The sequence below is a fragment of the Helianthus annuus genome, chromosome 14 (genome assembly GCF_002127325.2).
Source record: "Helianthus annuus cultivar XRQ/B chromosome 14, HanXRQr2.0-SUNRISE, whole genome shotgun sequence".
NCBI lineage: Eukaryota > Viridiplantae > Streptophyta > Magnoliopsida > Asterales > Asteraceae > Helianthus > Helianthus annuus.
Window position 1 is genome coordinate 23,346,503 of NC_035446.2, and position 15,581 is coordinate 23,362,083.

At 36.6% G+C, this 15,581-nt stretch overlaps 2 protein-coding genes and 1 long non-coding RNA gene across 3 annotated transcripts; all 3 read left to right on the top strand.

Annotated features, from left to right (window-relative positions):
• The first annotated feature begins 1,145 nt into the window (after positions 1–1,145).
• LOC110905345 (chaperone protein dnaJ 11, chloroplastic-like) lies at positions 1,146–1,808 on the top strand. The gene has a single exon (XM_022151160.2). It carries the CDS (start codon positions 1,166–1,168, stop codon positions 1,595–1,597), a length of 432 nt encoding a protein of 143 aa, XP_022006852.1. The 5' UTR covers positions 1,146–1,165; the 3' UTR covers positions 1,598–1,808.
• Positions 1,809–2,037: 229 nt separating this feature from the next.
• LOC110906519 (chaperone protein dnaJ 11, chloroplastic-like) lies at positions 2,038–2,556 on the top strand. The gene has a single exon (XM_022151640.1). It carries the CDS (start codon positions 2,038–2,040, stop codon positions 2,554–2,556), a length of 519 nt encoding a protein of 172 aa, XP_022007332.1.
• Positions 2,557–5,112: 2,556 nt separating this feature from the next.
• Positions 5,113–6,005, top strand: LOC118486422. Its single transcript, XR_004879013.1, has 3 exons — positions 5,113–5,293; positions 5,393–5,628; positions 5,762–6,005. It is a non-coding gene; the product is annotated as an uncharacterized LOC118486422 (long non-coding RNA).
• The last annotated feature ends 9,576 nt before the right edge of the window (positions 6,006–15,581 follow it).

The following is a 15,581-nucleotide window of genomic DNA, read 5'->3' on the forward strand; positions in this document are numbered from 1 at the left end:
GTCGAGTATTGAGAAGAAGCGATTTGAGGGAGAGATACATAGGAAGTGTGGTTTGAAAATACAAAAGCAGAGAACACGAGAGTGTAAATATAAAGAGGGAAATGAGAAAAAAAAAACATTTATATAAGAAGATGATTGATAGAAGTGAGTGAGTGAAATGCATTAATTGCAAATTACGTATCCCAGACATTTTGAATTTGAAATTATCGACAATTTCAAAACATCTACTGATATATACGTATCCCAAAGGACCTTCAACCTCTGCTGGCTTTAAAGGATAAATATGGGCAGAGGTTTTGGATGGCAGAGGTTTATATAGATTTTAAATGATTTTATATATTAAGACTTATGATGCAGTAATGACATAAAAAAAACATTGTTGGATAGCCTCTCTAGCTGTCACATCAGCTTTTCTTATATCACTCAGATTTATTCTTTTATAGAAAGTATAGATACAAAAATACATGTTTGTATATGATCCTCTACCATAAGTATAGTACCTTATATCTAAATCAGAATAAACAAACTTGCGATCTATAGACTTTTTTGTCACCCTCCAATTTCACACGAATTGGTAACACATGTCTAGGCGTTCAAAATCACGTGTTATTTAATCAAATATTATTTCCTTTTCTTGATAATATTTTATTATTCACATACCTTTCTCTTGTTTTCTAGCTTGTGAGTATTTAAACATTCAAAACGAATGTAACATAAATTATTAGTACACACGACCACTTACTGTTTGCTGACTCATTTTCTTATTATCTAAGAGGACACGGGGTGGTCCCGTGATAATATAACGGTCCAAACTATAACGCGTGGAACTTTCTAAAATCCCACCGCCGATCCAAACTATAACGCGTTATAGCATCACGCATTTCATTTTCGTTATTTTTATCACGCCGTTATTTTTTTTGTGAGTGGAATTGTTGGGTGTGGTGGTGAGTGATAACCACCCCCACTAAAAAAGGTTGTGAGTGAGGGAAAAATGGTCGATGACATGGCGAAACTTGATTAGTGCTTGTGAGTGATAAATTCTATCACTAGTGAACCACCCCCCTCCCCTAACCATGCAATCGGACCCATCCGCCTATGTCTAATTCACCGACGCGTATTGTAATCTTTATATATAAATCCACCCAGTCTCACTTTCCATTCATCAATGGCGATTTCAACTTCATCTTCCTTGTTTACTTCCCCTAATATCCATTTCAATTCACACAAACCGTTACATTCAAGTTCAAGCTCGGTCCGATTTGGAAGAACTCGGGTTTTTGGGGCTTTTGCCACCGCGGAGAGGACGGGTAACACTAGCTCTTTGTCGTTGTACGAGGTGCTTGGGGTTGGTGTTGGTGCGGACACGTTAGAGGTGAAAGGAGCGTACCGGAGATTAGCTAGAGTTTTGCATCCGGATGTGAGAAGTTGTGAGTCTTCGGCGGATGAGTTCATGAAAGTGCACTTGGCTTATACTACACTTGTTGATCCTGAAAAACGAGCGGCGTATGATCGCAGTCTTGTTCTTCATAGGAGGACTGAGATGAGATTTGCCCGTAGCCACCGGTCAAGAAGATGGGAGACGGATCAGTGTTGGTAGAGATTGATGTATAAATTAATGTGGATATTAGAGTTGGTTCAATTTTAAGAACCATTCGGACAAATCATTTGCTTGATTTTGAAGTAGGATATGATTGTTCAACCTGTTTTTGTTATTATATTTGATTCCTGTTAATGAAAATTGTTATAGTCATACTTTCTATTACGTCGTTCTAATAAATTATTTCTTTATAAATATATATATTTTTTTTTGTTTTAAGGGTTTATATACATACGTGTTTCCAAAGTCTACTAACCTCGCACCAGTTGGTAACACATGTCAATGAGTTCAAAATCACGTGTTATTTAAATTCTTCAAATATTCTTTACTTTTTCTTGAAGATTTTATATTATCCACTTATCTTTCTCTTGTTCTCTTGTGAGTATTTAGACTACATAAAAAACATAAATCATTGATGACTCACTTTCTTTTATCTAACCATGCAATCGGATCCATATATACTATTTCCAACTCACCCACGCGTATTCATCCCCAATCTTTTTTATATAAATCCAAACAATCTCAATTTCCATTCATCAATTGCAATTTCAACTTCATCTTCCTTGTTTGCTTCCCCTAATCTCCCTTTCACTTCACACAAACCGTCACATTCAAGTTCAAGCTCGGTCCAACTTGGAAGAGCTACCGTGGAGAGGACGGGTAATACTAGCTCTTCGTCGATGTACGAGGTGCTTGGGGTTGGTGTGGGAGCAGATACGCTAGCGGTGAAAGGAGTGTACCGAAGATTAGCTAGAGTTTTGCATCCGGATGTGGGAAATTGTGAGTCGTCGGCCGATGAGTTTATGAAAGTGCATTTGGCGTATACAACGCTCGTAGACACTGAAAAACGAGCTGCGTATGATCGCAGTCTGGTCCAGAGGCAGACTGCAGTTTCGTCCTCGATGAGATTTGCCCGTAGCTACCAGTCAATAAGATGGGAAACGGATCAGTGTTGGTAGAGATTGATGTGTAAATGTGGATATTAGCATGTGAATGTTCTAACATGTTTTTGTTATTATATTTAAGTATTATTTATTATTAAATAAATAATAAATAAGTGCACCCATAACAAATTCTTAATCTATAAGAGAAAAATAAATAAGTGAGTAAAAGAGATCAAAGTGTGTAAAATAATATCATATAACCATATTTAGAATGTAATTACGTAAATCACCAAAAGCATAAAAAATCATCACATTCTCATTCACAAGCGCGTAAACCACCAAAAGCATAAAAAAGCATCACATTCTCACTCACAAACAATGTATTCATCACGTAACACCTCTCGATAGACAACATTTGAGTTGTATACCATGTCTCGTCTGAAGTCTTTGGCATCATGTACTAATACCTTTGTATTAGCACGTGATATCTCTCTTGATAAACCGACATAAAGTTGTCCATGCGAAAAATACTAAATCGGAAAGATAAACACCAACATGCGAAATTGTTTGACCTTGAACTTTGTTGATTGTCATGGAAAAACTATGTTCGAATGAAAAACTGTTTTCTTTTCAGCTTGAACAGGAACATGTCGTCTTCAGAAAGACACACAGGGATTATTGACAAAAAATACTCTTTTTCCGGCATTTTGCTTGTAAAGTAGGTTTTTTTTGTTAAATTATAAAGTTTATAAATTTATTCTTTAAACTTCATAACTTTTTTTTTAAATATCCACATAGTACTTATCCAATAATTTTGTTTATAATTTTCATTTTTTTATAAAAATAAAAATAGTAGTTGACTCATAAGTATGTTTTAGACCTTTAACTTCAACTGTAAATTTTGTTTTTTATATACAAAAATTTATATTTTTATAAAATTAGGAAAACTATTTTTTTATAAAAAAATAGGATGTTCAGAGTTTATATCTATAAGCAAAAATATAAAATTCAAATAGGATGTTAGGAGGTTATATATAAAAGCATACATATAGAAGTCTAAATTTTTAACTAATTAACAGTTACATTTTAGTAGTGTTTTGAACTTTTTAATAAAATATATATACTTTAAAAACATGTTTTACAATTTCTCGATGATCCATGCAAGTGAATATTTTTTAAGTCAACATTTTTAAATATCATAGTAAGTTCAGTATTTTTTTATTATTTAAATAATAAAGTTTATAACTTTATTAACTTTATTATGTTTTTATTATTTTTAATATAGTCAATAACTATAATACAATGAGGCCAAGAATAAAGTTCAAATATAAAATAAAATTTATTCATAGGTCTTGATCAAACAAAGGAAAATGAAAATGAAAAAAACACAAAAATACTTGATAGATATCATATTAGACTGCATAAAATTTGTTCCGCTTCTAAATTGACACTCGAGGTATCTTAACTCGGTTATTCTGGTTTGTGCTTGAATCTGCAGTATCTTCTAATACCTCTTCTTTGTCATTATTCTCAAAATCATCTAAATTATTAACCTCACTCCATTTCCATTCAAAGAGCCTCTTAGATTTCTTCCTTTGAGTTTCAAACTTCCGATACTTAAAAAGACCAAAAATTGAATATAAAAGTTAAAAAAAAAGATTAAATAAACCTTAAAGTTACCTCTTCACTAAATTCACGTTGAAGATTAGACTTGTATGGACTAAACATTGCACCATAACAAATAATATCTACACTTTTGACACCATCAACCTACAATAAAACACACATATATTAACATAACAAACACGTTAATATAAAAGATATACACAAAAAATCAAAACTTAAAAACCAGCAAAATCAATACCTTAGAAGCTTGTACGGTGACTGGCCTATTTAAATTAACATGTTTATTGTGCAACTAAATCTGAAAAATCAAATATGTGAACATGATTCACATAAAAGTAAAAAAAAAAATCAAATATGCATTACTGCGATATAACACACTGACCTTAAAATTTTCAATCTCACATGCTTGGTCTTTCAAAACAATTGAATTCAGAACCGGGTCCATTTTTAACTTTGTTTAACAATAGACACATGGGAGCACAAACTATGTATTTATAGTACTAACTATAGTAATGTATTAGAGTTTAATTGTAGATTGGCCACCCCATTATTAAGGAAGTCTGTTGTGTTTATTATTAACTTTTTAAAGTTTTTAAAAGATGTATTATATTTATATTATAGAGTTTTTCCCAGATGTGTGTTGGTGGAAAGCTTATTTACCACTCTTAAATCTTATTGGATAACCCAAACTTCTACTAAAAAACTATTTTATAAAAAGGTTTCTACGAAAACTAAAATTGCATTTTGTCGAATTTGTATTATTAAATTTCCACCCACTTGTAATTTTAATCAAAATTATACAGATTAGCTAAGAGAGCCTTCTTATTTCAAAGCATTGAAATGCTAATTAAGTTGGTTCCAGGAAACTCGGCTCACCTGGAACTGTAATAACATATTATGTAAGTGCTCGAACACATTTTTAGTAACGCTACAATAATATGAAAATTAACGCCAACTAATATATTTTCTCTAACATATTCTTATGTTGGATTGTGATAGTTATCTTCCACTAGTGCAAAACATGACGAGATCGAATTTGAGTTCTTGGGGAACTCGACAGGGGAGCCTTACATGGTACACACAAATATTTACACTCAAGGTCAAGATAACAGAGAGCAACAGTTCAAATTATGGTTTGACCCAACCGCCAGTTATCACAACTACATAATCCATTGGAATCCAACTGGTACGGTGTGTGTAAATTGAGTCTAGCCACCATGAGCCTTCATGTCAAATGGTTTTTTGATGAATTGATTGCAACTACTTGTTAATTAATGTATTGCAGATGGTATGTTGATAGTGTGCCAATTCGAGTCTTAAAAAACTCCACAATGCAAAGGGATCACGTACCAAACCAACAAAGGATGCGAGTCTACTCCAGTTTGTGGAATGCTAATAACTGGGCTGCAGCCCACAAGTTTATGTCAGTGGAGCTCCTCGAGCCGTTTAAAGCTGCAACCCACAAGTTTTTCCTCAACCGGCTGAAAAGGAGGTCATGTATCTCAAATGGAAGAGTTTAAGGTGTGTAAAGAAGGTCATGATTAAACTTTATTTTAACTTTCATGAGTTCTTATTGCTTGCATTTGTTTTAAACAAAGATGACAACTTTTGTTTATTAAATTAGCTAATGAGGATGATGATTTTGCTTTGACAGTCGATGGATATCAATGAAAACCATGTGTATGTTCTTCTAAATCCGTTTATCAATCATGCACAAAAGGATCTCTTAGTGACCATTTCTGAAAGTAGTATTTTGCCTAAAACTATATCTCCCTTGTAACAACCCGCGTTTTGAAAGATAAAGTACAAGTCAAAGTCAAAGTCAAAGGAAGAAAAAGATTGCTAATTGCGATCTGTCACTCTTTGCCTAATTATTGATTTGTACTTCTTGACTTGTAATCGATACTCTATTTTATGTTACCTTGGTTGTATTATGTGGAGTAAATGTAATAATCGCAGTTTAATCGCTATTAATCGCTAATCGACCTGTCGCTATCTCATCGCTATCAAATCGCAACTCGAATTATGTGTTCTGGATATTGTTTTACGTGTGTGTGATCTTTATGTGTTACTTGCGCATGTTTATATTATGTTTGTGGTAATTAATCGAAAACACAATCGCAACTCTAACGCAACGTAATCTAATCGCAAACGCTAGACGCAAGGTTATTTATGTTGTTATATGTTAGTTATGTTATTTATGTGTCTGGTATCTAAACCTATCGCATCGCTCACTCGATACTCGCTCAAACACATCGCAACGCTCAACGCACGAAACGAAAAGTCGGAAACCAACTCGCGGCAACCCTTCGATCGAATGACCATTTGATCGAATGGTCATCCGTCCGGATGACCATCTGATCGGATGGCCATCCGATCGGACTGCCCTCTGGTCGCACATCTGCACCGCCTTTCCTCTTCTGTCACCTATAAATAGCACCTGTCACATCACGAACAATGATGTGACAGCTCCTCCTCCGACCAGCACACTTCTTGGCTATTTTCTCTCGATTCCTCGCGATTCTGGTAAGTTTCTACCTCAAATCTTGTACTTCTATGATCTACACACACATCTTCATCTTTTTCACCATCAAATCTCAATTGTTAACCATGAAATCCACCTGATTTTGGGTGTTCTAGGGTGATGTCACCATGGTTTCTCATGAACTTCAAAGTGTGACCTTATTCCACCAAGAACAACTCAGATCTAAGGGATTTCAACATGTTTAAACACTGATTTCACCTAAATCTAGACATTTTCAAGTATTAAAAGAGTTGAAAGACGTATTCATAACTTTTCCCCATTCTTTTACACTCTTGCACTCAAAACCGATAGAATCAGAGCTCATTCAGGCCTTTCGCTCATTCTTTAGTGAAGTGTCGGTCTGAGAACTGATTCAATCGACGAGATAACCAACTTAGCGGGTTGAACATGAACAAGCGTCAAGAGCCGTTAACTGACCAGACGGGGTGATTCCCATCCGATCGGATAATTGCGACTTGGGGGAGTTTCCGTTGTTTAACACGTTGTCATGCCGTCTCGGTCAAACCGCAAACTTTTCAAACTTAACAAATTTTCCAGATTTCAAATCGAACAAATCACCAACGGACTGCCGTCTGATCGGATTGCCATCCGATCGAACGACAATCCGATCGGATGACTTGAGGCCCCAAAATACTTAAAACATTTTTACATTTTCAATACATCTCATACGCAAACGAATGGTCATCCGATCGGACGACCATCCGATCGAATGACCATCCTACTGAACTTGTTTTTGTGAAATGTCTCACCTGGAAAGAATCACCATCCGATCGAACGACCATCCGTCCGGATGATCGTTCGATCAGACGACCTGAAAGGTAGAGATACTTCTCTGATTTTAAAATGCTACAACGAAAACTTCAAAGCCATCATACACAAATACATCCATCTCAAACGAATGACAATCCGACCGAATGGCCATCCGACCGGATGACCATCCGTTCGGATTGTCACCCGATCGAATGACATTTATTCACTCAGTTCACGTGACTCCGTTTAACGCACCGTTCCATCGCTTATGCTATCGTTCTGTAATCAGGCTAATCTCCCAGCGCTCCCTTTAATCCAAGAGCGTGTTTATTTACTAAACACAATCTGTGAGTATACTCAAACCCTTTTTGCTTTACGCACTTTTGGGTGTTACATACGTTACTTATTCAAATCACAATCGACACACAACGCAAACACTTTTATACGCTGACAGTTATTGCATGTTATACATGTTACTCGATGAATGCTTATATGTTATGTTTACACAGTGATTGTTGTCTGACACCTTAGCAACAATAGTACTATAGTTTGGACTCAGCACCTGTCGTGGACAGGGGTTGTTAAGGGCTTTACTTCACGTGTCACAGTGGTGATATGTGTTGCGCATTCTACAACTCGCAGTCATGTCTGTGCATATTTCATTGTCGATAACCTACTAGTTTCACTCTGCTACATGTTACATGCTGGTTATGCGTAAAACGATTTCCGCTATCTATATGTTATTAAACTTGTATGCTCACCTTTACACTATGTGTATTGACCTCTATTTTAACGTGTGTGACAGGTGTTTGAGATGCTAGGATGCTTGCTATGTGGAAATCAAGTAGGAAGAGTCTAGAAACGAACAATTTATATTTATGAGTTGTCGGAACAACTTTTATGTGTCTTTGAGATATTTGGTCTGTAATAATTAATTTGCTGGATATGTTATGGTATGGGACGTAACTTAAAAGTATTTGGTAATGTTAGTTGTTATGGATTTCTCCTGGACACTCTGTTTCACTCAGTGCCGCGCCCCGATGATTACGTCATCGGTTGGGGTGTGACATCCCTAATGTGAACATGATAATTTATGGATTATGTCCTGCTGATATTTTTGTTAATTTAAGTGTCAATATCCTTACGCTAATACACAATTTTACACATACTTTTACGTACCGGGTTATGAATTTTGGTTTCAGATCTTCGCTATAAATTTTATGATGTTATTGGGTTGAATTCATAAAATTACATAAATTGTTATGGGTAATTTTGCAAAAATATGGAAAATGATTGAATGATTCAAGGGGTAAATGTTTAGATGAATTAGTGATGCCTTCATATTTGGTCATTGCTTTAGCCGTCAGTGAAAACAGATGGACTTTGAATTAAATTGTTTCTGAGTGCACGTTTCTCTTAAAATTTCATCCGCCTAGATAACCCGAATCCCAACAAATGAGTTCCCTGTCACACCCCGAAATATCAGAGCTGGTGTGACTGGACTGATATCTTCATTGCACAGCGGAAGCAAATAAGCTAAGACTTCTAGAAAATGAACGCTGCTAAGTACTCGAATTCCCATGGGTTCTCCTATTCCAACCGTTCCATAGTTTTGAAAATGCAACCTGAGAAAGAACATGCGAAAAAGTCAACATAAAGTTGAGCGAGTTCATAGTTTGTTTTGAAAAGATTTGAAATAAATCTTTTTGATAACCGGTTTAAAAGGTGTGGAGAAAACATAATAGAATCATTTTTCTCGATATATCATATGAAAATGGTGAGTCTAGCCCACGAAAATCTTTGTGCATTGCACGAGAGAGAATGGACCGTGTCCAAAAAAAGTCTTTGTAAGCAGGACCAACACGTCCTCTTACTTGTACATAAGTTGAAAACGTTACCCAAGTTTGTAAATCCATGTAGTATGGGTTTGCGTCAAATGAATATTAAAAACACATGAACGTTATAGTGTTGTAAGTTGGTATGTAAAGCGTCTATGAACATGTTGATCATTAATGTTTCGCGAGGACATTAATATATGCGACGACATAGGAGGTACTCAACCAGCGTAGGCAATTTAAGTGTCGAACTCTCGACGCTGGACACAACAGCACTCTAAGTGGTCACCCATGGACCGTGAGTGGGGCTCGCCCGTACCCATTAGATCTAACCTTTGTTCCTTGGTCCTCAAAAGGATTAATGGCACCTCAGTTACAGCCTATGCACACATGATCTAAGAGTTCATTCCATAACTTAATCATACCCTAGTTTGACATGTATTTCCCCCCGAAAGTTGTAAACCGAAACGTTGAAAGAAAAGGGGGACATGATCTCACTGAGTTGTCTCGTTTTACGTACGCAGGCCAACCCAGTTCCGTTGTAATAACTAGGACATTCCCGTCACTAGTCATGAAAATCATGCACGTTTTGTAAAACCGGTATGTTTAGTATAAACCTTTCGTAAACCTTTCGAGTTCGTTGAAATTCATTTGCAACATGGTTTATAAATATGTGTTTTCGTTCATCAAAATAGTGTTTGCTTTTGAAAAAACTTGCATGTCTTTCCACCCCCGAAAACATTTATAAAAAAAAATGTAAAACAGTAAAAAGTGGGGGTTATGAACTCACCTTGACATTCCTGTGCAAAGTTAGCCTAGCGTGTTTCCGTAGTGTTGTTCCAAGAATGTGAACTCGCTAGCGTGCAACTAAAGCATTCCTAATCAAGGAATAATTATAAGTCTCTAATAAAACAACGTAGTTAAACTACGTGTCCGAGCTTTACCGAGTCGTAAATAAAACGACTCTACGAAGGTGTTGTTAGTTTGACTTAGAATAACCGATCAATGGTTATTTGATCTCGTTTATAACCGGATAATATATATATATATATATATATATTAGATATTTAAATATAAATGCCCTTATGGTGTCGTGTTAGTTGTCGTAACTAGAAATACGTAGAGGGATAGCGATACATGCCGTGTTCGGTTTAGACGTTTGTAACGAATAATTTTTATAAGAATATTCGAAGCCTCGACACTCTAAATAAATATAAATAGTTGTATTCATGTTATATATTTTCCGAACACTAGACTTTTAAAATAGGATTTCCGAATCGTTGACGTTAGGAATAAAAATAAAACATTATATTTATTTTACAAAATATTTCCGAATTTTGGGCGTTTGAAATAAATATAAACATTATATTTGTTTGTAAAAACGTTCGGAAATATCGATGTTCGAAATAAACATAAGTAATTATGTTTAATTTAAATAAGTATCGGAAATATCGATGTTTGAAATAATTATAAGCGTTATATTTATTTTAAAGAAATGTCGGTTTCGTAACCTTGTAACATCGTCAAAATAAATATACATATATTTATATTATACAATACTCGGATTTTCGTTAGACGTCATTATTTAAATATAACACGTACCGTGTATCGAGTTTTGTCCAAATTTGTCATTTTAGTCCCTGAGTTTTGTCCAAATTTGCCATTTTAGTCCAAATAGTTTTTTTTTTTGCCTTTGGGTCCCTGACTTTTTCCTTTTATTGCCATTATGATCACATACACTAACTCCATCCAAAAACTCCATCTTTAACCAGGGGTATTTTGAAGATTTTCATTTTAAATGTTTTCAATTGCCATTTTGATCCAATTCCAAAAAATCAAAAAACATTCCAAAAAATAAAAAAAAATCCAAAAAATAAAAAAATTCCAAAAAATTCTAAAAAGTAATAAAAACTCTAAAAAATCATAAAAATTCTAAAAATATACAAAAAAATCCGTTTCAGCGCGGACCGTTTCGAACCCGAACCGTTTCGACCTGTACCGTTTCGACCCGAACTGTTTCGAGCTGAGCCGTTTCGACGCGAACCGTTTCAACCTGTACCGTTTCGACCCGTACCGTTTCGACCCGAACCGTTTCGAGCTGAGCCGTTTCGACGCGAACCGTTTTGACCCGTACCGTTTCGACCCGAACCGTTTCGAGCTGAACCGTTTCTACGCGAACCGTTTCGACCCGTACCGTTTCGAGCTGAACCGTTTCGACCCGTACCGTTTCGAGCTGAGCCGTTTCGACGCGAACTGTTTCGAGCTGAACCGTTTCGAGCCGAACCGTTTCGAGCTGAACCGTTTCGAACCGAACCGTTTCTAGCTGAACCGTTTCGAACCGAACCGTTTCGACCCGTACCATTTCGAACCGAACCGTTTTGAGCTGAACCGTTTCGACACGTACCGTTTCGAGCTGAACCGTTTCGACCCGTACTGTTTCGAACCGAACCGTTTCGAGCTGAACCGTTTCGACACGTACTGTTTCGAGCTGAACCGTTTCGACCCGTACCGTTTCGAGGCACGTTTCGCGTCGAAACGATTCAGCTCGAAACGGTTCGGGTCGAAACGATACGGGTCGAAACGGTTCGCGTCGAAACGGTTCGCGTCGAAACGGCGGTTCGGTTCGGGTTCGGCTCGAAACGGTTCAGCTCGAAACGGTTCAGTTCGAAACGGTTCGCGTCGAAACGGTACGGGTCGAAACGGTTCGGGTCGAAACGGTACGGCTCGAAACGGTTCGCTTCGAAACGATTCAGCTCGAAACGATTCGGGTTGAAACGGTACGGGTACAAACGGTTCGCGTCAAAACGGTTCAGCTAGAAACGGTTCGGTTCGAAACGGTTCGGTTCGAAATGGTTCAGCTAGAAACGGTTCGGCTAGAAACGGTTCGGCTCGAAACGGTTCAGTTCGAAACGGTTCGGCTCGAAACGGTTCAGCTCGAAACGGTTCAGCTCGAAACGGTACGGCTCGAAACGGTTCGCGTCGAAACGGTACGGGTCGAAACGGTTAGCGTCGAAACTGTTAAGCTCGAAATGGTTCGGGTCGAAACGATTCAGCTCGAAGCGGTACGGCTTGAAACGGTTCGGGTCGAAACTGTACGGGTCGAAACGGTTCGCGTCGAAACGGATCTTTTGGATTTTTTAGAATTTTTTAGGATTTTTATGATTTTTTAGATCTTTTATTATTTTTTTGATTTTTTGGAATTGGATCGAAATGGCAATTGAAAACATTTAAACTGAAAATCCCCAAAATACCCCTGGTTAAAGATGGAGTTTTTGGATGGAGTTAGTGTATGTGATCAAAATGACAACAAAAGGGAAAAGTTAGGGACCCAGAGGCAAAAAAAAAAAAAAACTATTTGGACTAAAATGACAAATTTGAACAAAACTCAGGGACTAAAATGGCAATTTATACTAAATATAAATAGTTGTATTCATGTTATATATTTTCCGAACACTAGACTTTTAAAATAGGATTTCCGAATCGTTGACGTTAGGAATAAAAATAAAACATTATATTTATTTTACAAAATATTTCTGAATTTTGGGTGTTTGAAATAAATATAAACATTATATTTGTTTGTAAAAACGTTCGGAAATATCGATGTTCGAAATAAACATAAGTAATTATGTTTAATTTAAATAAGTATCGGAAATATCGATGTTTGAAATAACTATAAGCGTTATATTTATTTTAAAGAAATGTCGGTTTCGTAACCTTGTAACGTCGTCAAAATAAATATACATATATTTATATTATACAATACTCGGATTTTCGTTAGACGTCATTATTTAAATATAACACGTACCGTGTATCGAGTTTTTAGCGAGAAACGGACAGAGTTTCCTCTGTTTTTGGACGTTCCCCGACAGCTAAGTGTTGATATATTTTTTTCAAAATTCAATCAATTTTCAACAATATAAACACTAAATATATAATTTTCGTCAATTGTATCAAAGGTAAACTAATATGTATTCGTTTTGGGTCGAGCTCGGTCGCGTAACTAATTAAAATTCTAGAATCTATAACTAGATGATAGAATTCGCGTCGTATAATGGTTACCGGGTCCTGAGTTTACCGGGTTTTGACTGCCGTTGACGGAGTTTGACTAAATTAACCGAACCCTTGACCAGTTGACCGAAATCATCGAACCGAACCTTAAAGTTGAACCGTATCGAACCGTCTTTGACCTGAATCTGAACTGAATCGAGAACCTAAACCGAAATCGTTGACTGTTGTTAACCGGGTTTAACCCGAAACTGAAATCTAACTGAACCCGAAGCAAACTTGAACTTGAACCAAAATCAGATGCAGATCTGGACTGATAACAACCCTGGTCAAATATCGCCATCATCACCGTTACCGTCACCGGCACCACCGCCGCTGGCCGTTACCGCACGTTGTCTGGTGTGTTGCCGTGACCCTCACGCAGCACCCCGTCACCGTCTTCACCATCAACGATATCGTCACTGCTACTAACCACCACACTGCCACCACAACCTGAAACGACCACCCACTGGCCGGAGATCATCGGACCTTTACAGGCCTAGAAGAAGGAGAAAAAAAATAAGAGGAGCAGTTTAAGGGACTTACCGGAAAATCATCGGGAAGTCCACTAGTTTGCCGTGAATGGCGGCAACACCATAAATCCCCGCCGTGCTCCGGCCGGAACTAGTGTGCGAGAGGGAGAACGAAGGGGGTGGAGGTGTGTCTTGCCGGAATTCCCGTAACCACTGCCGCCTTTCATCAATGCCGGCTCCGGTTGCCGGAATCGGAGTCCTAGAGAGAGAGACCAGAGAGTTGGTGTGTGTGTAATGGAGGTTTAAAAGAAGAATGATAAGGGAATAGGGGTGTTCGACAGAGAGTTTAAGGAAGAAGGGGAAGGAAATTTGTAGTTGTTGTGTTCTCTTGATTTTAAATGTAATTTATATACTGACTTTTCAAAAATGTCTTTTTTTTTTAACAGAAGCGACTATATTTATATATAGCAGAAAACCAGCAAGAAGCTGGGAAACAAAAAGGAAGAAACAGAAAAAAGTTCAAACAACCATAGAAATATCAAAATCTATCCAATGGTTCCAGTTCAAAGATACGCCCCTCGCCCTGTTATTAAACCACATGAAAATGTCTAGTAAACAAAGCTTGCTACACCATTCTTTTCAAGACCTAAATTTTCAATCAATCAATTCATAAGGGCAGAAAGGAATGGGATGGGTTGTTGGACGTATGGGGGAGTTTGGGTTGGTGAACTGTGTTTTGACTTTTGTTACTTACAATAAAGTCATTTGTTGAGATATTTAGGTGTTTAAATTATTTAGCATGTTTAGGTTTTCTAATGTTGCATTAATCCATTAGTTAGGATGTAATACATACTAAGCAAAATGAAACGTCACAAAATCAGACATTGTTTGGTGAAAAACGATTAGTTTACATGTTAAAACGTAATCGAACTAAACTTAACGCGATAGTAGAAAGGATACGATACCTTTTTATCCGTAAGCTTTATCTATTACTCACACAAAACAAATAATAATACCATAAACTTTAAAGTTACAGGAATATTGAAGCCATGTCAGCATCTTTTAAAGTGTACCGGACAATCCACCAACGCTCGTTTTTAATCCGTTATTATTATTATTATTATTATTATTATTATTATTATTATTATTATTATTATTATTATTATTATTATTATTATTATTATTATTATTATTATTATTATTATTTTATCCGTCTTCGTCTACGAATATTAAAATTCGAAAACGAAGCCAAAAACATCATATTACTTCAGTTTTTAAGTTAATACGCGCGTTTGATGCTTCCTTTTTGTTGCTGGTGCGTTCCTGCAGTCGTGTTTTTCATTCACGTGTGCGTTTTGTGACGTTCGAAAGCACGATAATTTCGCAAAACCAAATTCATGTGTATAAAACATACGTGTAAAACTCGTACTTGTCGGCGTTGTCAACATTTTGTCCGTTGTCAGTTCGTTACCGTTAACATTCAGCAGTTTTCCCGCAAATCCACATTCGCGTACTATAAAGTCGGATAGACGGCACTCCAAAAGGCCTAATTAAGTTAATTCGTACCTTAAACACTAATTATTATTGCCTTAAACGCTTGTTAATCGCGTAATTAAGAGGCGTTAATTACCGGTTGTCACATTCCCTTCACAAGATTTTTAATACTTCATATAATATCAAATTCTTAAATATGAAATAGAGTAAAATGCCTGGATAGTTCCAGTGGTTTGTTGAAATTTCACCTTTAGTCCTCAACTTTTTAAAATTACACTCTTGCTTCCTATGGTTTGATGAGTTGTTACTCGGATAGTCCCTGAAGCGGATGAA

Excerpts from the sequence above, each read along its gene's own strand:
- LOC110905345 (XM_022151160.2), top strand. The coding sequence starts at position 1,166 with ATGGCGATTTCAACTTCATCTTCCTTGTTTACTTCCCCTAATATCCAT.
- LOC110906519 (XM_022151640.1), top strand. The coding sequence starts at position 2,038 with ATGCAATCGGATCCATATATACTATTTCCAACTCACCCACGCGTATTC.